General features: G+C 46.2%; 3 protein-coding genes across 13 annotated transcripts in view; 2 read left to right on the forward strand and 1 right to left on the reverse strand.

Moving 5' to 3' along the window:
• On the reverse strand, positions 1-15,011 carry fbxl17 (F-box and leucine-rich repeat protein 17). 3 transcript variants are annotated; one of them, XM_064296983.1, is made up of 4 exons: positions 14,724-15,011; positions 1,390-2,210; positions 972-1,094; positions 1-483 (listed from the first exon to the last, which is right to left on the reverse strand). In XM_064296983.1, the coding sequence occupies exons 1-4, from the start codon at positions 14,947-14,949 to the stop codon at positions 16-18; spliced, it is 1,638 nt and encodes a 545-aa protein (XP_064153053.1). In that variant the 5' UTR covers positions 14,950-15,011; the 3' UTR covers positions 1-15. The 3 variants fall into 3 exon arrangements, with proteins under 3 accessions (XP_064153053.1, XP_064153054.1, XP_064153055.1); XM_064296984.1 differs by lacking the exon at positions 14,724-15,011 and adding an exon at positions 12,804-12,944; XM_064296985.1 differs by lacking the exon at positions 14,724-15,011 and adding an exon at positions 5,490-5,850.
• prxl2c (peroxiredoxin like 2C) lies at positions 6,410-9,898 on the forward strand. Of its 3 annotated transcripts, none has more exons than XM_064296989.1 (6): positions 6,410-6,678; positions 7,222-7,290; positions 7,510-7,563; positions 8,125-8,177; positions 8,602-8,736; positions 9,618-9,898. In XM_064296989.1, exons 1-6 carry the CDS (start codon positions 6,502-6,504, stop codon positions 9,622-9,624), a joined length of 495 nt encoding a protein of 164 aa, XP_064153059.1. In that variant the 5' UTR covers positions 6,410-6,501; the 3' UTR covers positions 9,625-9,898. The 3 variants fall into 3 exon arrangements, with proteins under 3 accessions (XP_064153059.1, XP_064153058.1, XP_064153057.1); XM_064296988.1 differs by having other exon boundaries at positions 6,412-6,678; positions 8,129-8,177; XM_064296987.1 differs by having other exon boundaries at positions 6,422-6,678; positions 8,072-8,177.
• cdc14b (cell division cycle 14B) overlaps positions 10,039-20,626 on the forward strand; it is a 19,515-nt gene continuing 8,927 nt past the window's right edge. For 6 of the 7 annotated variants that reach the window (XR_010323831.1, XM_064296976.1, XM_064296978.1 and 3 more), the window contains exons 1-10: positions 10,039-10,668; positions 14,209-14,299; positions 14,661-14,736; positions 15,634-15,726; positions 18,270-18,346; positions 18,874-18,940; positions 19,163-19,225; positions 19,319-19,406; positions 19,580-19,810; positions 20,218-20,356. Coding sequence is in view for 6 of the 7 variants with exons in the window: in XM_064296976.1 (XP_064153046.1) it covers positions 10,563-10,668; positions 14,209-14,299; positions 14,661-14,736; positions 15,634-15,726; positions 18,270-18,346; positions 18,874-18,940; positions 19,163-19,225; positions 19,319-19,406; positions 19,580-19,810; positions 20,218-20,356 (1,031 nt within the window). In the remaining variant the exon portion in view is untranslated. Of the gene's footprint in view, positions 10,669-13,724; positions 13,835-14,208; positions 14,300-14,660; positions 14,737-15,633; positions 15,727-18,269; positions 18,347-18,873; positions 18,941-19,162; positions 19,226-19,318; positions 19,407-19,579; positions 19,811-20,217; positions 20,357-20,626 lie in introns of those variants that run through there. The other variant, XM_064296977.1, reaches the window with a different exon arrangement.

Here is a 20,626-nt window from a genome sequence, read left to right on the forward strand (position 1 = left end):
AAACAGTTACTTTCATCAGAACACAGGTGAATTTAAAGCGCAGATTTCGAAATGTCCCGCGTTCCAAAGACGCAGTATTCTATGCACTAGCGCGACCACTGCCACAGTCTTAGAATGTCTATTGACTAGCATGGCGTTGTGGCCTCCCCCAGACGACACGCTCAAATCTGGGGTTTTTAAAAATAAACGGGGATGGTTCGAGCTCAGCCCGGGGCAGGGACAGACCTTCTTGAGCGCGTCGTCGGTCAGCTTGTCCTGGTTGCCGACGTGGGCCTTCTGCAGCAGGGGGCAGTGGGCGGCGGCGGTGGCCAGCGAGAGGTCGCTCAGCTGCTTGCAGCGATAGGCCGTGTACTTGAGCAGCCCGGGGCAGTGGGAGGCCAGCACGCACACGCCGTGGTCCTGCACGTTGCGGCAGTCCGACAGGTTTATCTCCGTCACGTTCAGCTTCCAGGAGGCGATCTTCACCAGCAGCTCATCCGTCACCTGGGAGGGGGGGAGAGAGATGGGAGGGAGGGAGGGAGGGAGGGAGAGAGGGAGAGAGAGAGAGAAAGGGAGAGACAGAGTGTGTGTGTGTGTGTGTGTGAGAAAGAGAGAGAGGGAGAGGGAGAGTGTGTGTGTGAGAGAGAGAGGGAGAGGGAGAGTGTGTGTGTGTGTGTGTGTGAGAGAGAGAGAGAGACAGAGAGAGAGAGAGAGAGGGAGGGAGAGAGAGAGAGAGAGAGAGAGAGTGAGAGAGAGTGAGAGAGAGAGAGAGGGAGGGAGAGAGAGAGAGAGAGAGACATTGGAACAAAACCACACAAGATCAACACAAGCTTGAATGCTACATGGCCGTTAATTGTGTCTTAGGTGTAATTGTGAACCGTCTCATTCTTAACTGCTGTTGAAATATCGATTATATGAGAATAAAGCAACACTGAATTGAGGGGGACAGAGGGAGAGGGAGAAAAAGAGAGAGAGATTTTCAGACGCCCTACCTGCTGCAGGCCGCTAAGATCGATCTGCTTCCAGAACTGGAAGTCCAGACACAGGTCCCTCCAGTACTTACAGACCAGAGACACGCTCAGACACCGCTCCTTCACAGAGAGGTGCGAGAACACCTGCAGGAGGACCAAAATGACATCATCACAAAACAGGTACGGCACAGAACCAGAGGGAGGGGGGGCAGAGATCCACGACCCCCACTGTCCTGTGCTCTCAAACAAACTCACTTTTTTAACTCACATTGCCACAGCTTATCGGCTACATTTCCCAGACTTGTTCCTGACCCTGGCCCTGTTCCCGCCCCCACCCCGCCCCCCAGATCCACTCCCACCCCGTACCCAACGCCACTCCCGCCTCGCCCCCAGCCCACACACCCCCCAACCACCACCCCCAAAGCCACTCCCACCCCACCTTCAGCAGGATGGAGGAAGGCAGGTGGTTGATGCTGGAGTTGTCGGCGGAATTCTCCCCAGGTTGGGCGTCGCCGTGGGCGTGGTCCTGATGGCAGGAAGGGGAGGAGCTCCGGGGCGTGGCCGCCGTGGTGCTGCCCGTGCTCCCGGGGCTCTCCCCCGAATCTGTGAGGGGCCCCGTCCCGCACACGCCCTCCGAGGACGACGATGACGAGGACGACGAGGAGGATGAGGACGAGGATGAAGGCAGGGGGCAGAGGGGGAGCTGTCGGTGGGCGGCGGCCGTGGCAGTGTCCCTGGCCCCACCCGCTCCGGCCCCGCCTCCGTTCTCCATCACTTCCTGCAGGGCGCAGCAGCGCGGCTGCTTGCAGGGCGCGCAGCGGCGCACGTCGGCGCACTTCCTCTTGCACACCATCTCCGCGTACTCGCAGGCGGGCGTGGCCCGGAACAGGGCGCGGGGCACCACCAGGCGGGCGGGCACGGCCGACAGCCCCTCCCAGATGGCGAGCTCCCGCGGCGACAGCAGGAACTTGGCGCAGTCGTCCGGCGAGCTCAGCGCCGCCAGCCGCTCGGAACCCGACCCGGACCCGCTCACGACCTCCGACCTCTGCGCGTCGTCGTCCTCACCGACGCCGCCGCCGCCGTTGCCGTTGCCCAGGCTCCCGCTGTTGCCGTGGACGATGAAGCAGAGCATGCACGGCCCCTGCAGGAAGCAGTTCCTCTTCTTCCTCTTCAGCAGCTTCCTCTTCCTCTTCTTCAGGCGGTTACCGCGGTTACCATTTTTCGAGAGGAGATGGCCCATATAGAAGACTCTGGGAAACTCTAGGAAGAGTCCAGAAGAAAACAATTTACTCCTTTTTTTAAAATGGATTTGTCTGGAACAAAGACACAATTAGGTCGGATTACATTAGCCTTTATTGGCCATTTCTGTGGAAACTAGCCCAGGGCCTCATCAGAAGGACGTGCATTCAATTGTTAACATAAATGTCAGCATTTCATGCACCGGGCACATTTAGCCGTGACTAATACTCATTTCCAGCCCCACAGCAGGTAACAATCAACACAGGTACACATGAAAATAAAATTAAAAAATCACAACTCCGCACTCAAACAAGATTATGAAAGCATGGATGAAAAATGACCCCCCGCACACTAGCAAAAAAAGAATAAACGGCAAATTAAATCACTGTCCTTAAAGGACCCATTTGAAAGGATGGCCATTCAATCTCTGGATTGAATGACAGGTGGAGGCACACCACGCTATATTTAAACCTTGATTTCCTCATCTGTCCCAATGTCGAGGGGCTGCCCTGAAACTAAGCACAAAAATTGGAAAGATGTAGGTGCTCTAAGATTGGATTGAAAGTGCCGCATATACACCAGAGACAGACAGAAAGATAAAAAAGCACCGGGCTTCAATGTTTCAGTCAGACTGTGTATCAGAACATAGCAGCAAAACCACACAGCGACCAAACAAACCAACGTCATAAAGCCACCCACAATCACAGAAATATTGTTTTAGTATTTTATTATTTATTATCACAGGCCTATGGTGCTGCTCACCTGGTCTTCAGCCTGCCTAAACTCAAACATGCCACACCTGTTCAGAGAATCTTCCACCAACGTCCAATCAAAATCTCTCACACTGGCATACTGAGCTGCTATTGGCACTGAACATTCAAATCTATAGATAACGGTCACACTGTAACCTCCAATCAGACCTCTTTTCTCCCTTTTTTTCGTTTTTTTCCCCAGGCTGGGTAAACGCCCAATCCCGCTCGCGACGCCACGCGCCATCGCGACCTCGCCCGTCGGCTCCGAAACGCCGCAGGCGAGCACGCGTTCTCCGCCAGGAGTGGGCGGGGCCAGCTGCCGCTGGCTGGCGCAGATCTGAGCCGGAGGACAAGCCCGCGAAGCTCCGGCTGACCAGCAGGGGTCGCTGTTGAGCGACGACACGGCTCTCACATGGGCGAACCGACTCCCTCCCTCCCTGGGCCACCCTACAGCTGGTTATGCACGAGCGCTGCCTGGCTAATGGCCACAGCTGCCACTGGCACGGGCACTATTATTAGCCCCATCGCTACTTTTCCCTCCACTTTCTAAGGGCCTAAGAGTTCTGTTTCACAACCCAGTTCTGAATCTGTTAGGCAGAACTGTGTGATACAGGGCACAGCGAAGGCTACTGCCAGAGAATAACGCCCAACACTTCGTCCGCAACATCACTACATATGTGCCTCAGACTCCCGGCCCACCAGCAGTAACCCCACGCTTACCATAACCTTACAGAAACGGAACCCACCTACGGCTCAACGTGAAGCCGTCGCCACACGTCCTCAAAGGCATGAGGAGCAATGCTGTTTTCTCAACAATGATATTCGCTCAATTCAACTTGGGTCTCCAAAAATAACCATTACTGGCCACCCAGAGCAACAGACCAGAGAGCAGCACAACTGCTTCGCTGAACAAACCGGCAGGATGTTAAACATTGATTATTTCTCCAAAAAAAAATGAAATCACCATAGAGGAACAGAATGCCCCCCAGAGAGAGAAAAACGGACAGGGTCTGCAGGAGCAGAGGTTCTCCCAGAACCCCGCCCCAACAGGACCTCAACCAGACCGTGCAAGAGGTCCAAACCAGCCAAAGAAATCAATGTTTCCATTGAGGCACGGAGAGACAGCTGTCGATGGAGTCCGCTCTCCACGCGCTTGCTGTCTCTCTGGGGACTGTACACCCAGCAGGGAATTCCTGCTGTTTGATTCCTGACCTTTTCCACTAGTGTCACTCGGGATAGAAGTGTCTGTAAAACACCAGCAAAGTACAACTTCATATTTAAAGAAGCAAACTCTTCCCCCTCCTCCCTGATTCTGCAGGTCTTCAGGTGTGCATCTTTACAGTGACACTTATTTGACTTTAAACTGGATCTGTGGTGTTTGCTCAACCATGTTAAATGTGCTTTTCTAAGTCACTTTGGGCTTGAAGTGCCCTTCAAACGTCAACATTTTAAACTGTGGAGTCAAGGACTTTAGAAATGCATTTGTACATGGTCACAGCTGAACAGTCACGCAAAAACCTGCAATATTTCAGACTGTCAACTTTGCTACGTCTGCCCACATCACAACCAATAAGGACCAGGCTTACAGGGATATTTTTTAAAAGTTCAGATTCCCTTCAAAAATAAATACAAATACGCTTCTCAATCACCCTAAAAACCAGAAAGCAGCGGTCTTGTCATCACTGGGCATCAGTACTAGAATTGCCTTTACTTACATGTTCCTCAATGTCGATTCCAATGACAATGGAACATGTGCGTTCTATGAGCAGCTAGGTAATGAACTAACAAAGACAGTTAACCGAAATCTCGATATTCGTACGGTACACATAAAAAATAATGTCAACGGGTGCGCAGGTCCTCTTTAAATAGACAAACGGCTATATTGGTCGCATGCACGCGAGACAAAGTGATTTGCGGGACCAGCTGAAGTTGGCATCGAAGTCGCGAGCAGGGAAACCACCTGCATTGACTTGCCTTCTGGATATTTGCGGGGGGGCGGGGGTCTTTTTTTCCGGCACACAGTGCCAAACCATTAGACAACTATATTTGTCTTCTGTCCAAGTGTTGCAGACACTATGGCGAATACCAGACAGGGATAGCTATGAAGCTGGCTGGCTTGTAGTTGCCTCTAGCCATACATTACTTGGTCTAGCTAGCTGAGTAGCAAACCTAATTTCATAGTACATAACAAACATAGTTTCTTAAGTAGATACACTTTGCTGGTCGCATAAAATTGTCCTTTACTGATGCAATTTAGCCAGTTAGCCGGATGACTATAAACAGAGAAACATTTCATATCACGTCAAAATAGCTAGCTAGCCAACCAGATAGCTTGTTATATAGAATGCGTGGTCAAAAAAGAACAAAATTATGTTTAAGTACATAGCAGAATAAAAAAATGGCCAGGGTTTTAATTTTAAGATGGCTAATAGCATCGAGTAACCAGTACGAAAACAACTTTCAAACACTGGATTTCAAAGGACTGGAACAAGCACAGCTAGCCAGCTAGCAAGTCTGATATTGATAGCTTTTCCAGTCGCCTCCTCACCAGTTCGCGCGGTGCCGACCACCTTCGTCTCGTTCTCTCATAATCTGCGCGTGCTGTACAGCCAGGCAGTCCAGAATTTTTTGACACGAAACGTAGTATCAACAAAATTTACGAATATCCACACATCAAATAGGGGGGACTGATGTCTCCAGAAAGAGTTCCGGTATGGGCAATTGGACGGAAGTCCTGCCCCTCCTCGGTTCATCATTGGATAACAGCTTGTCCTTCATCGACGAACCCGCATTTCTGTGCGTATGATTAGTGGAGAGTTTCTGTCGTTCTGTGCTGTACGCCTTACTTGCGAACGAATGTGTGCTGTCCATCACACAGGGACACCGCTTGGCAACAAAGTAGTTTTGCATCTCTCCACAGTTTCCCAAATGTGTGTTTTGATGTTTTTTGTAGTCGTATAATTACGAGTACATTTGTTATTGTTTGCCAGGGCGGCTACGTATATCATATGAAAAAAAACTTCATCTTTCACGCCTGACAGTCGGGTGTTGCTGCCGCCGTCTGAGTGTTGCCATGGTATTGCAAAATGGAAAGCTGCCGTCGCCTAAATGTCACGCACACAGACACACAACAAAACTCACACTGACAGGTCGGGCATCCAGTCCCTCTGCCTAGATCCTGAAGATGCAATACATGCACAGTTTGTCCCACGTGCCCTAAATTTGGCTACTTTAATAGACACCGTCTTCTGACCTCGGCTATTCCAGTCAAGTTCAAGAGAAACTTTAAAATTGGAAGTTAAACTGTAGAAGTCGCGTTTAAAGACGCAATCATGCCGTTTACTGTACACGTCTTAGGCCTACTGTGCGACATAATTATGACAAACTACTAAACTGGAGCACGAACCAACAACAACAAAAAAATAACAATAATTTTCATAAAAGATTCTACATAAAAGTGGGCGTGGAATCGCAGTTCCTGCAGGGAGATGGGTGGAGAGCCCTAAAATAACCTGCGGACTTGTCATGGCTTCTGGAAAAGTGCACTCTAACCAGCTACAATGGCGACCGGACCAGTAACGCAGCAGATCGTCAGGAATCAGCAGGGGACGCAGAAACCTCAGGCAAACGTGCACCTCTCGGACGTCGAAGACTGCCTGGTATACGATCGGTATGGAAATGGTATTCCTTTCGGAAGATTGTATCAAGATAAGACATCAATCATCGTTTTCGTTAAGGTAAACATTTGCTTAATCTGAAAAGTATCAGGATATGACAACGCTCATATGAAAAAGAATTGATAATCACGGCAACTGTCAACATTAAATGTAGCCTATAAATGAAACGGAAAAGTAATCAAACTTGTTATAAATTATTTTTGTCGATTCATCGGTCTCGTGAGTTTTTTTCCGAATTACTTTCCACTACGTGTCTGTCTGAACGAGCCTCAGGAATTTGTTGCTGCCTGGATATAAAGTCGCTTTCATTAGCCTAATAGCCTACATTTAACGGCAGTGAAACTGAACTGAAGAATTGTGGGGGAACGTGGTCGACCATAAAGCAAACATTTATTAATCTCATAAATATCACTTGAACACCGTGGACGCGCTTTTACTGAGGTCATGCACAACAGAAATGAATCGCAGCCATCAATTTTATATTAAAAAAATAAATAACGTAACTAGGCGGGGCAGTGTTCGGGAGCCGGCTTAAATTTATCGTGGTCCACTACCTTGTACATCCAAAATGTTTCCAACATTTTCTTATGTTTATTCTTGCAGAACTTCTTGTGCTACACGTGTAAAGAGTATGTTGAAGATCTTGCCAAAATCCCAAAGAAATCGCTCCTGGTCAGTATAATGGAAACAGAAACTTTTGGTTTCTAATTGTGCAGTGATTTCATTGTGATCCTCTAGACTATTCCACTAAAGTTATTTTAAGAATTACACTCAACTCTATTCAGTCACTGAAGAGGTACTTGACTTCAGCAATTAAAGGCAGTCACATCAATGGGTGGGTTTACCAAAAATGAATTGTAATTTTTGTTGGTTGTTCCTTTGTTTACACAGAGTGCTGATGTCAGATTGGTTCTGATTGGACAGTCATCTCACTGTCATATAGAGGTACAGTATTTAAGTCTAAATTTTTGACCCAAAGCAGTGGCACATATTTTTCTTTCCCATTATGCATTATTTAATTAATAGCAGGATGAAAACAGCTGTACTTTTACAGGTATAATACTTATTCTTTCAATAGATCAATGAAATGTCTGTGGCAGGAAATCTTTCACAATAAACAGTCCTACTCTGAACCACTCTTTACTGAGGGTAGCAGTTTCCTGTTTGATCACTAGAGTACAGCATATTGTTGTTGGTTCATGCCCTTAGTGACCCTAATTGAGGTCAATTACTAAAAAAAAAGTTCTTTAAATTGTGCAGGTAAATATCCAACTTTATCACTGTATTTATACTTGGGACCAGTGCAAGAGGCTTTAAATGACTAATAATTATTGATATATTATATTTATTAATTTATAATTTAATTACCTCACCTCACTTCAATTTCTAAAGTCGCAGGTTGCTTTTTTAATTCAAACACTGTGCATTATTTTTAACTTCTAATATGTTTTAGCCATTCTGTGAATTGACGAGATATCCCCATGAAATATATGTCGATCCTGAAAGGAAGATTTATACCACACTGGGGATGAGAAGAGGAGAGGCCTTTGCAGAATCAGGTAATAATCCTGCTTAACAGAGGCACAGGACGCGATACTCAAAGTGCTGCACTCCGGATCCTGAAGGTTGTGGGCTTGAGTCCCGGTTAGAATGTTGCCGTTCATTCACTTGAAAATGGCTTTTCACCTCACGTACTTCACATGAGAAGTCTGTCCTCTGTCAAAGACGATGTAGTGAACGCAAGTACGATGCGCAGATTTGCAAACATCGTTAATCGCATTTAACATAGCAGCATTTACCCTATACACGAGTCACAGATTTGCTAAAATATTGGACCCTCTCACACTACAGGCAGTAGTATATTTTTGTATATTTTATATTTTCCTGTCAGTCCTGTCTGAAGTCCAGTGTAAAAGCTGAGCCATTGTCACAGCCTCTCTGGCTGTGTGGTTTATCGGTATGCCTCTGCCGTCCTGTCCCCAGCGTCGCCGTCTCCGCACGTGAGATCCAGCATGCTCCGGGGCACCGTCGGCAGCCTGTGGCGGGCCATGAGAAGCCCCGCCTTCGATTTCCAAGGAGACCCCCTCCAACAGGGCGGGGCCATCATCGCCGGCCCGGGTAATTCAGGATTGGGGAAGGGGGGAGGGGGCGGCTATTTCGCAGGCCAATCCATTTCATGATTCTCCAGCCAGGTTCTGCACTTCTGCATTGCAGTCAATTAAGCCAATCACATCCTAATGTGATATTTTTCTGAGGCATCAGCAGGGGATGCAGACTGAGTGCATCCTAAACATAGTACTGTGATTCAAGATAGAACTGAACCAACATTGTGTATACAGCCCTTTAGAAAGCTAATTCAGGATATTTGGTTTGGGGGGGGGCGGAGAAGAAAACTGCATACAGACCGGCCCCCCAGGACTGGAGTTGCACCCCCCTGGTATCCGGTATCCTACCAAAGATAACGCCTGACCAATCCCTCGTTTTTGATTGGTTGTCATCGTCGTGGTTGGCCTGGACTACCAGTGGTGGTTTTTCGGTCAGAGCAAGCATGATGGGAACTTCTATCGCCCTGACAACAGCCACAGAGCTTTGTCATCTTTAATATAATTTATGTCAGTGTGTTCCGGGATAATTTTGTACTTATTATTTATGTGATTTAATCCGTGAGCAGGTAATCAATTTAGCTGGGCTGTGTGTGCTGCTCTAATGTTATGTCTTAATAAATTAGTGTTTTTAGTGTTAGCAAACAAGCTCAGAATTTTAAAAGGCTTCAGATACCCCAGAGGGCTTTATTGGTGTCTACTGCATATATATGCCAGAAGATCTACTTCGCAAGTCAAGTTTTCTTTTGTAGTGGTTTTGCAAAGATGGGTTTTTTTTTTTTTTTTGCGGTTTACGAACTGTATTTCAGGCACCAGAAAAGGGATCTGCACTGCACCACAAGATATGTTTTTGGAAACCATTTTGTGTATTTATTTATTTTATTTTTCCCCCTGCAGGTTCTGAGGTTAACTTTGCACACTTTGACATGAATCGACTGGACCATATGCCTATAAACTGGCTACTGCAACTGGCCGGAGTGGAAACCGTTGACTTCAGCGATCAGCCAAAGATAATCCATGTTTGAAATATGAAATCTATAAAGGGCGAGGCGGGGTGACGGTTAGGGGCGGGGCAACTGCAAGTAAACAAGAGCGTTTAACTGTACATAGGACTATTTAATTGCGTATTAAAGCTATCCTTTTTCACTGGAGACTTCAATAAATCATTTTTGTACTCATCTGATTGTGGAGAAGCAATGTTATTTTTTTTTCTTTATTTTAAAGCGTTACAGCCACAACATGTTTGCAATGCAAACCTTTACCCTTTTAAACGCGAATTTTGTTCTGTATGTAACAAAAGTGAACTCAAGGTTTGTCATGTCTAGTCTATATGTCTGCTTGGTGATCGAAGACATTTGACATTATTTCCTGAAACGTGTATTCTGGTTTAAGACAAACAGGCTACAATGCAGGCTATACGTTCTTTATATATTGTGCATAACGAATGATTACTGTGCGTTTAGTTTATGCATAAATTATACTGCAGTTATGGATACGCGTTTAGCCAATTCCTGAAGCCCTTGCCTGTGGAGTAGGCTATAGCTTCGTCACATTATCTATATGTAAAATGGGAAATGTTGAAACTTCGGCGAACCCACGGTGCTGCTGACGTCAGAGTCTGGGATACAAAACTTGCCCCGCTTTCAGACGTCAGAACAAATACTGAGCTGCAGCGAACAGCTGCTCCAGGATTATAACGGCTGTGGTCGGCGGGCGGAAGGTACTGCGTGCACAACCGGCCGAACCCCTCAATGCCTTTGAGTGTTTAAACTTTTTTTTTTCTTCTTCTTTTCTTTTCGGACACCTTTTCAAACATGATCCCGGCTCGTTCGTAAAAGAAGAATGAAGCGCAAAACCGAAAGGAGGCGACCGGAGGCGAGAAAAAAGCGTTGTGCAGCCAAACGCGAGGAGGCGGAGCCGAGGTCTGATATTTACATTGGCATAACTGGTAAGAGCAGAAAATGCAATCACCGCCCCCCCCCCTCCTTTTACCTCGGAGGTTATCGGACGCTTCTGGTTACATTTGCTGGGGGGGGGGGGAATCTCAGTTTCAGGAAATATTTCCTGATTATAAAAAATATATATATTCCAACATCGGCTTTTGGCCTAAAATGGCGACTTCAGCCGTTTTCGCTAGTAAATGCGTCCAGCCCTGGTAAACTATTCAGACTCTAGATGGATGTGTAGTTTTTTGTGACATTTCAGTACCGTCGGCTAGCACTGGGCTGTGGGATACGTCCAGTGGATTTCTAATCGCATCATCGAGTTTACAGCTGCACATCTTCAGTGCCTGCTGCGTTCAGTTTCACATAGCAAGCTTGCAACTTCCAAATCAATTTGTTACAGTAAGCTAACAATCGAATTTCCTCTCTTGAGAAATATAACCAGGATAACGTGCAGCTTGCAGAAAGTAATGTTCGGCTGGCCAGATAATTTCTTGTATCCACGCCGAATGTGCATCGTTATGCTTTCTTCGTATTTTTTGCGGATCTTTGAGGTCGAGGCTGTATTATATCGAGAAAAACCATGCCTCATTATGTGACAAAGATTTATGTTTGCATGGAAATTGAGTCTGACTCTTTCGGTCCGGATTATGCCGAGAAAAGAAACATAGTTTCTTGCGTGAAGTTTATTTGGCCAGTAGATCAGGTCTAAGCTTTTGCCAACACCGCTGCTTGCCGATTCCCAAACTGGGTTGTTTGCGCGCGTGTTGCAACTGCAAGATAAGGCAAGTGCAGCTTTCTGTTACTGACCTGCACTCGATGACATGAGTCACGTGGTGATTTTAACAAATTTTAAAAATAAAATGCATGAAATAGAGCTTTCGCCGACGTAAGATTTCACAAATCCTGGCCACGATCCATTTGTTCAAAGTGAATAAAATGTAAATCATATATATATATATATAAAATGTTAATAAGCTTATAACATAGTTTATGTTGGCTGAAATTAAGCAATTGAAATTCAAGGGAAATTCAAGCCTATTTCATTTACGATTCGACAATCTGGGCAAGTGGAACAACACCGTGCAGATGCAACTTTATACCCATTAGCAAACAGGTCTTGCAAAGTTATGAATACTGGCAAAAAATGTTAATAAATGTAAGCATCCTCATGTAAAAGGACAATACATTTTTTTTTTTTTTTTCGTCCTGGTCAATTTTTTCAAGCGTTTGGGTTCTGAATCGACTAGGCCCGTTTGCGCACTTGACGGGTTTCACTGGACCCCATCAATAGCCTGTTTGGGCAGCGTTCTTGAGCAAGGGGTCCCCAGGCGGTGATGTGACGGCGGCTATCACTAGCTGTCTAACCGCCCAGCCAAGTCCAAGAAGCTTCCTCCAGCCCACCACTAGATCTGTGGCAGAGGACCCAGATTTTCTGCCAAATTGGAACATTACGGATTTCGTAGGCTACTGGGATATAGAATCTAGCAACATTTTTTTCTTTCAAAAATTGAAACCTAAAAAACTAGGCCTATATGTTGTGATTTTTAAATATCAGTAGCTTGCAACATGTGTCTATGAGAAATTGTATGTTCATTCTGTTAATATATAAATTTGTTGTGAATATCAATTTAGTCATTTTAAATTTCCCCATTTCTGAACAATGAAGGAATTTCAAACTTAACATTTTTGCCTGCTTAAACTAGGGATTGGTCTTGACGTTTCTAAGGGCATTGAATGTCACCACATTGATCCTGGAATTTGAAATCAAAATGGCATCCTTGTATGTACGAAGGTCAACTTTAATCACAAAAGTAAATCACAGGCCCAACATAATTAATCTGCATTTCTGGTCAAAATTATTAGACAATATGGTTTAACTTAATTTCCCTGGTAACTAAAATAAACTGAAAAACGACAGTATTATTTTATTGCGTAACGCTGGCTTAATTATTTTATATGGTCTTCCTGCAAAAAAAAGCCCAGAACGCATGCATTTGTTTCGTTTGGAGAAAATTACTCTAAACATTATTATACAGTTCGGCCTACGTGGAACTTACATGTAGACTTCATGGTGAATTTTTAAATTAGGCTAATTCAGCTCACCAGACAGACTTAACATATATTGGCGTATACTCACTGTAGTTTGCTATGTAGATGAAACGCATTGGATGGTGTAATCAAAACATGATTTTAAAATAGCCTTTTCACTGATTTAACCCCAATGGCCACGTGTAGCCTAAGGTTCTATTTGTACATGATACCTGCATTGTATTAATTATTCAAAGAAACATAATCCGACGCTCTCATTCTCTCTATAAACCATATAATCGCTTAGGCCCGCAAACCCTTCGAAATTGAATAGCTGGAATCAGGAGTACTTTGGAAGTACAAGTAAATTCCCATTGGTCGAGCGCAGCTTTTCTCCTAGCAACGGCTTGGGCAGCGTTCCAATTAGAATATCCCGTGTCTCCTCCGCAGAACTTGAAATTCTGAACCATTTGCGCGAAATGATTGGCGGTGGAGTGGCTCAACGGGATAGGCCGAGCTGCACCGATCAGCCAATCGGGTACACCCGAAGCACATCGGAGGAGGTGCTAAATGAGTTTCAGACCCTGGGCGGAGAGAGGGGGGGTTTGGTATGCGGCTTCTACTTTTCTAGCGTGTGATACGAAGTGGCAACCCAGCAGAAGATTGTCTTCTCGTGCATTCGCTCGTGTAGTACTGTTGCTTTTGTCTGTCCACAGCGGGGCACTGAAATAAATTAAACAGGATCTATGCACTTTGCATGTCGCCTCGACATCTGAATAACTAGTTTTTCTTTGAATAGCCGTAGACTACTGCGCGCTGCATTTCCTGTTATTTGGCGTTGCGTAGATAGCCGTTGCATGTCTAGATAGCAATTTAAACGCTTACATCGCTAACGTTAAAGGTACGCCTCATTTAAGTTGACATCATTTTTTTATTTTAAACAAGATTTAAAGTATCGCCCATATGACGACTTCGTTTCAATGCTAGTTGGCTTATACAGGCTCATTTGTTCTGATCTTTGATCTTTAAGAATTAAGATCGAAAAGCAACTTTGTTGCAAGTAGTCTCTTGCAAGGACATACAGCCTACTCGAAACTATGGAGGACAATCGGCTGCACAACGCTATTGAATTCATCAAAGGTAAGTGCAAGATTTGGAAACTGGCTTGGCCTCTCCCTCACTAGATGGTATAATTCTAGTGAACAACCTGAGCGGGTTGTGACAAGTCAGTGACAGTAAATCTTTTGAAGCTTCCGGAAACTTGATTCAAATCTGAACGAGAAAGTAACTGTGCAGTGGCAAGTGGCAGTGTACTTTTTTCGCCGTTTAAGATCGACTAATAGGCTGTGTTTTGTTGTAGAGCCCGATTCTTACATGCTTTAATGTGCAGTCTCTTTCTTGGATTTAACGCTTGTGTGGCGCTTCCACCTCCGTATCCAATGGAAACGGTACTAGCCCCAAAATAGTCACGTTCAAAGTTTCCTAACGTCTCTCGTTTTGTCTCTCACTTTTAGATCAACTCTATTTTGCCGTTCTCCAGCAGAAAGTGAAAAGCACACCAGAAAGGCATTACTTTTGTATCGACGAGGAACTCTCATATGAAAAGCAAGTATTGGGCACCGGAAATTGCTCTGGGCCTCTCCTGAGATTGCAGTGAATGAGGTTGTAACATCAGAACGATATTGTATCTGAACTGGCCGACCATTTTAACATTGTTATTGTAATGCACATGCTTGGATAAGCTCCCGTTTCAGTGATCAAATTTAAATCGTATGATTGAATTTTAATTAATTTACTGACAACTGTTAAAACTGGTGTTTATTGTCCAATATGTGTCCTGTGTAGGTTTTTCGTCAGGCCTACTGCGCATTTCAGCAAATTATTTTCACTGGAGTAAGTCTTTTATGAATGCTATAGAACGGGGGTGAAATGAATGTCATTTTCTGTTTTGTGTGTTTATTGGCAGTTTCTATGCAGACTTCGGTCCGCTCAACCTGGCGATGTTTTACCGCTTCTGCTGCAAGCTCACCAAGAAATTGAAGGTAAGTGCGTGGCCTCTGCGCGTCAGGTTGCTCACGACAGGAATCCAGTACTATAACCGTGTGAAGAGTCGAAACTTTGCTCCCAAGAAAACCCGAGAACTTTGGTGGGTTCGCTGCGTTGTAGCCATCCAGTTTTATGCATTTTAAAGGAAGTCGGAAGTTCTGGCCTGGGAACATTCTGTGGGAACGGCGGCTGTGTTTGTCTCGAGCCATTCATTATCCGTGGCGATGTGCTCAGGTTCGCTGACGTTAACGGCGCGAGGGTTGGATGATACCTTGGCTACAGCAAAAAGCACGTGCTCAAATCATTGCATAGCATAACGAATTAAATTCATTATTTTCGCGGGTGCATGTGTACGTCGTTTAAGGCTAATTGAGCCTAGCCTTATGCGACCTTGGTCGGTTTTTTTTTTGTTTTTTTTTGCTTGCTCTGCTTTAATAATCCTCCTCTTAAGCAATTGCTCCCCACCAAAGCTGCTCTTGTAAAACCTCCAATGTTCTATGTACATTGTAAATATACAGCATGCACTGTTTTAAAAAAAAATTCTACAGCCTATAAGATTTATTTTTTTTCATGACCCACCTTATATTTAGTTTTTTTTTTTCTTTTAAAGTAAGTTTTCCCATTGATTTATTTGATGCAATATAATGTCACCTGTTAGCCAAACAGCCGGGCACATTTCCAAGGGGAGCAGTTGGTTAAACATTAACATGGTTAAAGGTTTGTCTGGTAAAGGTCAGAGATGAGGACGTTGAGTCTTGACTTCCGTGTGCAGGCGTTGGCTGCAGGTCTTGATCTGTAACATTATAGTGGGTATTTGCAGCAATGTTTTCCTCAAATCAAACAAATCTTTTCTTGCCTCCTCCTCCCCCTCCCCCTCTCTGTCTCTCCAACAGTCTTTCACCCTTGCAAAGAAAAAAATAATATTCTACACTTGCGGTGACCAGAAGAAGCAGGCAAATGCAGCATATCTGATTGGCTCCTATGCTGTAAGTATGCAAATGTTTGCATTGGCATGACCTTTTGGGGGAACATCAGCACACCGTGTGTGCATGTGTGTATGACTGTGTGTGTGAGACTGTGCGTGCAAGTGCATGAGACTGTGTGTGAGAGGGAGAGAGAGACTGTGTGTGTGTGTGTTCATTCAGCAAAGGCTTCTGATCCAAATGAAAAGTACATTAAGACTTTTTTGTTTCTATATAAAATTTTTCTGCTAAGATTGCGGCCAAATGTTATGCATTTATCAGCTCGTAATGTGATGTATATTAGTCGGTGGGTATGCATTTGGTCACGATAAGTGGCTAATTACACCAGCAGTAATAAACTACGGGTTTAATTTGAGCTGAAGTGTTCGTGCCGTCCTGTAAGACCCGGGTTTGCCTGCCCTGCCCTGCTCCGCGCTGTATTGTTGGGGCCCTGAGGGCAGGTTATTTTTAGCAGGTTTATTTTGCGGTTTGCTGAGTGGTCTGCACTATGCAGAAAACGGCTGCTAGTCGATTGGAAAAGAGGAGGGGGGGTCACCTGAGCCTGTCGGTAATCACCTGGGGCCCTCCTGGGTGCTGACAGGGTTCCGCCGGGCTTACCTTTGACCAGGTGTGCAGCTTCATTGCTCAGGGGGGGGGTGGGGGGTGGGGATTTGTACAATGGTTTTCATTCCAGCCAATCATTCTGCCTCTACTTTCTGAAATGCCTGAATCTCCACCAATGGCGAGCCGCGGTTATATCAGAAAGGATATCGCCACGGATACGTGTGAAGCTTCCAGCTGCAGCTCACCACTTTAGCAAAAAAAATAAAAAAATAAAAATGGCTTGAGAAAATAAGCGATTGAGCTGAATAAATGACGAGAAGCGAACTCTGGCTCGGTTTCCTGACAGACGGCGGCCTTTTTGTGTGTCGACTCTGCCGTCCGGTTGCCGCCCACAACACAACCAGACACTTTAAACCGCAGAGCGTGTGTACGCAACGCCCAGTTGAGTCACGCTGTTGTGGTCACTGGCGCACTGCACTGCTGGAATCGGGTTAGCCTCACGCGGTAATGGCGGCTAACGTGATGAGTCGCCTCGGGGCTGTCAGGTCGCGAGCAGGTGAACGGAGAAACGGAAAGTCCTGTTAAAATGGGGGTGTGGGTGTGGGGGGGGGAACGGCCCAGTATTTGACCAGATGAGGGCCAGACGGGAGGAGTAGTCAGCTTCTGGTCGCCAGTCAGTCAGTCAGTCTGTTCTTCTTCTTCTGTGGTTACTGACTGCGGTACCGAAGAGTGCAGAGATCGGCGCGTTCCTCTTTACGTTTCTGATGCCGGAGGCTGTCGCAGCCGTGGTGGAGGCGGTAGATTGCATTTGATTACGTTGAGCACTTTGCTTTTATCGCCAGATAAAATCATATTGACTTCACTGGCTCCCCTAGTGCTGGTTGTGTGTGTGTGTGTGTGTGTACACTGTGCGCGCGCTTGTGTGTGTGTGCTGTGCATGTATTTCACAAACCTGCCCTGTATCGGTTTGTCCTTGGACAGTTCAGCTGTGCGCCGGCTGTGAGCGTAGCCAGGGTGGTGAAGCTTGTGTACAGACTGCTGACCGAGTCCCCGTGCAGCTGGGTTTTGGCTTGTGGGGGACTGCAGCAGAGCAGGGTCGAGTCCAATCTGCCAGGCCCTGCTAAACGATCTCCATCGACTGCGGCCGTCTGCTAGGCAGTGGATCATTGTGTAGCACGCTGATTTATGTGTAATAAAAGAGTGGCCTTTTTAATTGGACGGATATTTACCCCCCCCCCCCCCCACAGCGTTTCGGAAAAGGCGAGCGATACTTCCTGCTAATGGCTCATTAATTGGCCATCAATGCAACATTATTAACTCGCATTACTGTGGTTAACACAAACAGTCATTGATTACCGCAAACGCTGCTCGGCCATTGCAAGTGATGAATGAAGGCTAATTTGGAAGTGTACTGCGGGATGGCTTATCTTCTGTGGTTATCTGCTGGAGGACCCTGAACTCTGCTGACTTTTCTGACTGTTTACTCACTGGTGCGAGAACGAGTCACTAAGTCCATCTGGGCTCATCGGCTTGCACGCCAGAGGATTCGAATACCCTTAGGGTCTCTGCGTCCACTGCATGACCTGACAGCCTGTTCCATTCACTGACAACTCCATCTGACAAAATAGATAAATAAGTAAATACGATTCATGTTGTAATTGTAAGTGATCTCTGTCAAAATGGCACTTGCAGTGTTTCATGACTGTTTATTGCAGGGCTAGTTTTGTAGTTTTGCACTTTTGTTCTGACTGCATTATCGTGTCTTGCTTTATGTCCAAGATGATGTTGCCCTAACTTTATTGAGTACTGTGCTCTGGCTGGGGGCACCTGCTGAGTGATTTTACTGTAGTGCTTTTGGTAGGCAGTAGCTTTCCGTAAAGCACTCATTAGTAGGACCTTTTTAAACAGAATGTGCTTCCAGTGGTTACCGCGGCGACGGTGCATAGATGTGACCTCTTCAGGATTCGTACCCGGAGCCCAAGGTTTGCGTGTGTCTCTTTCAGGTGATGCACCTGCAGAAGTCTCCTGAGGAGGCGTACAGCCTGCTGGTGTCCCGAAATGCCACTTACCTGCCGTTCAGGTGAGGCCCATTCCACACGGTCCGGGAGGGGGCGGGGGGGGGGGGGCAGGGAGACAGGGGACAGGACAGGACAGGATGGGACGGGACGGGACGGGATTGGACGGGACGTGTGAGGGTGAGGCCTGTTCCAGGTGGTGCTTCCTGATGGCCGGGGCAAGAAAGCCTGTTCTGTGAAATTTGGAGCGTTGCTGCATTTTTCTCTTGCCGCTGTGCTCACATCTCCGTGCTCTCTCACTGTAGATTGGTGTAAAGGAGTCTGGTTTTTTTTATTATGAGTCTGTTTTTGTGTATTATTATGAAATATTAATGCGGATGGCTTTTATGGAACTTTTGGCAAACAAATACACCAAGAGGTTTGACGGGCACAAAATGGCAATATCAAAACATGAGCAACAAAGGAGACCCAAACATATTTTGTGAGCATTTAGATGCCGTACAACGTTACTGTATATTTCAGTTTCTTTCTTTGAGTAAGGCATTAGTCTGAAAAATTAATTTCTTTTTTTTTTTTTTTTTTTTTTGAACAGAGATGCTTCGTTTGGAACTTGCATGTACAACCTCAACATCCTGGACTGTTTACGAGCCATCAGTAAGGTACAGTCTCACGAGGTCCGATCTCCTGGATTCCCCTTTAGAGTCGCGGGTGACCTGGGGAAATCCTCGTGCTGCATTACATGTAACGAAAGCGAACAGAAAGCATGTTTCAGTGAGCACTGGCCATTGTCTGCTTCAGCATGCAGTACTTGTTCCATGATTTTGTTTGGCTGTGTGGGTGAAATGCAGGTTTCTGCAGTCACAGTATCTCCCTCTCCTTAGGCCTTGCAGTTCGGGTGGCTCGATTTCTCCAAATTCGATGTTGAGGAGTATGAACATTACGAGGTAATTTATTATTTATTACTTTAAAAAATATATATATATTTAAAGGGTTTCTTGAGACTGAATCACATTTTGTATTTTTTTTTGTCCCCATAGAGGGCAGAGAATGGAGACTTCAACTGGATCATTCCGGTGAAGTTTTTGGCCTTCAGTGGCCCTCATCCCAAGAGCAAAATTGAGAACGGTATGTGCTGATTGTGGGAGGTGAGAGCCATGCCAGGTGATCCTGTAGTGCTGAACACAGGGAAGGATGTGATTGGACGTTTGGTATAGGGAAGGATGTGATTGGACGTTTGGTACAGGCAAGGATTTGATTGGACGTTTGGTGTATTCTGCCCCGCCCCCCTCTCCCTACAGGATACCCTCTCCACGCCCCCGAGGCCTACTTCCCCTACTTCAGGAAGCACGGCGTCAGCACCATCGTGCGGCTCAACAAGAAGATGTACGACTCGCGGCGGTTCACCGACACCGGGTTCGAGCACCACGACCTGTTCTTCGTGGACGGCAGCACGCCCACCGACGCCATCGTCAACCGCTTCATGAACATCTGCGAGAACGCGGAGGGGGCCGTCGCGGTGCACTGCAAGGGTACGCGCACCTCCGCTTCCTGCCCCGCCCCCACCCTCTCACTTCCCCCTTCACTCTTCACCCCCCCCCCCCCCTCTTCAGACACATTAGTGCAGGCCTGTCTGCGTTGGGTAAGCACCCTTGACTGTGCAAGTCTAAAAAAAAATGTTTCTTCCGATTTCTGACTGTTTTATTATGGTCATTTGCATCTCATAAAATACGTTAAGTTTCAGTGGCGTAAAAATATGCTGATGACTTACGATTACAAATATCATTATATAAATATAGATTTATTATTACTGTTGTTACACTGCTAAGTGAAAGTAGGGGAAGCTTGGGCTTCGTGCTCTCCTGAACGACTTGGTGACTAAATGACTGTGGACTTGGTGACTAAATGAAGTGAGTAAATGAGTGCCCCCCCCATGCAGCCGGCCTGGGCCGGACGGGCACGCTGATCGCCTGCTACATGATGAAGCACTACCGGCTGACCGCCGCCGAGGCCATCGCCTGGATCCGAATCTGCAGGCCCGGCTCCATCATCGGGCCCCAGCAGAACTACGTGGAGGAGTGAGCACGCTCGAGAGAACCGGGAGGGAGGAGGAGGGGGAGGAACTGGAGGGAGGGGGGAGAGAGAGGAGGGAAGAGGGAGCGTCAGAGACTGGAGAGAGGATGGGGGACAGTGAGGAGAGGGGCAAAGAGAGAGAATCAATTTGTCATTAATGGGCTTTTTTCATATTTATTGGATTGTGTAGAGCGAAGGGGAGCGGTGGCATTGTAAACATGATGGCAGTACATCAAAAAATTAACTGAAATATTGTTTATCTCTTTATATTAGTT

The sequence above is a fragment of the Anguilla rostrata genome, chromosome 10 (genome assembly GCF_018555375.3).
Source record: "Anguilla rostrata isolate EN2019 chromosome 10, ASM1855537v3, whole genome shotgun sequence".
In the NCBI taxonomy this organism is placed as follows: Eukaryota; Metazoa; Chordata; class Actinopteri; order Anguilliformes; family Anguillidae; genus Anguilla; species Anguilla rostrata.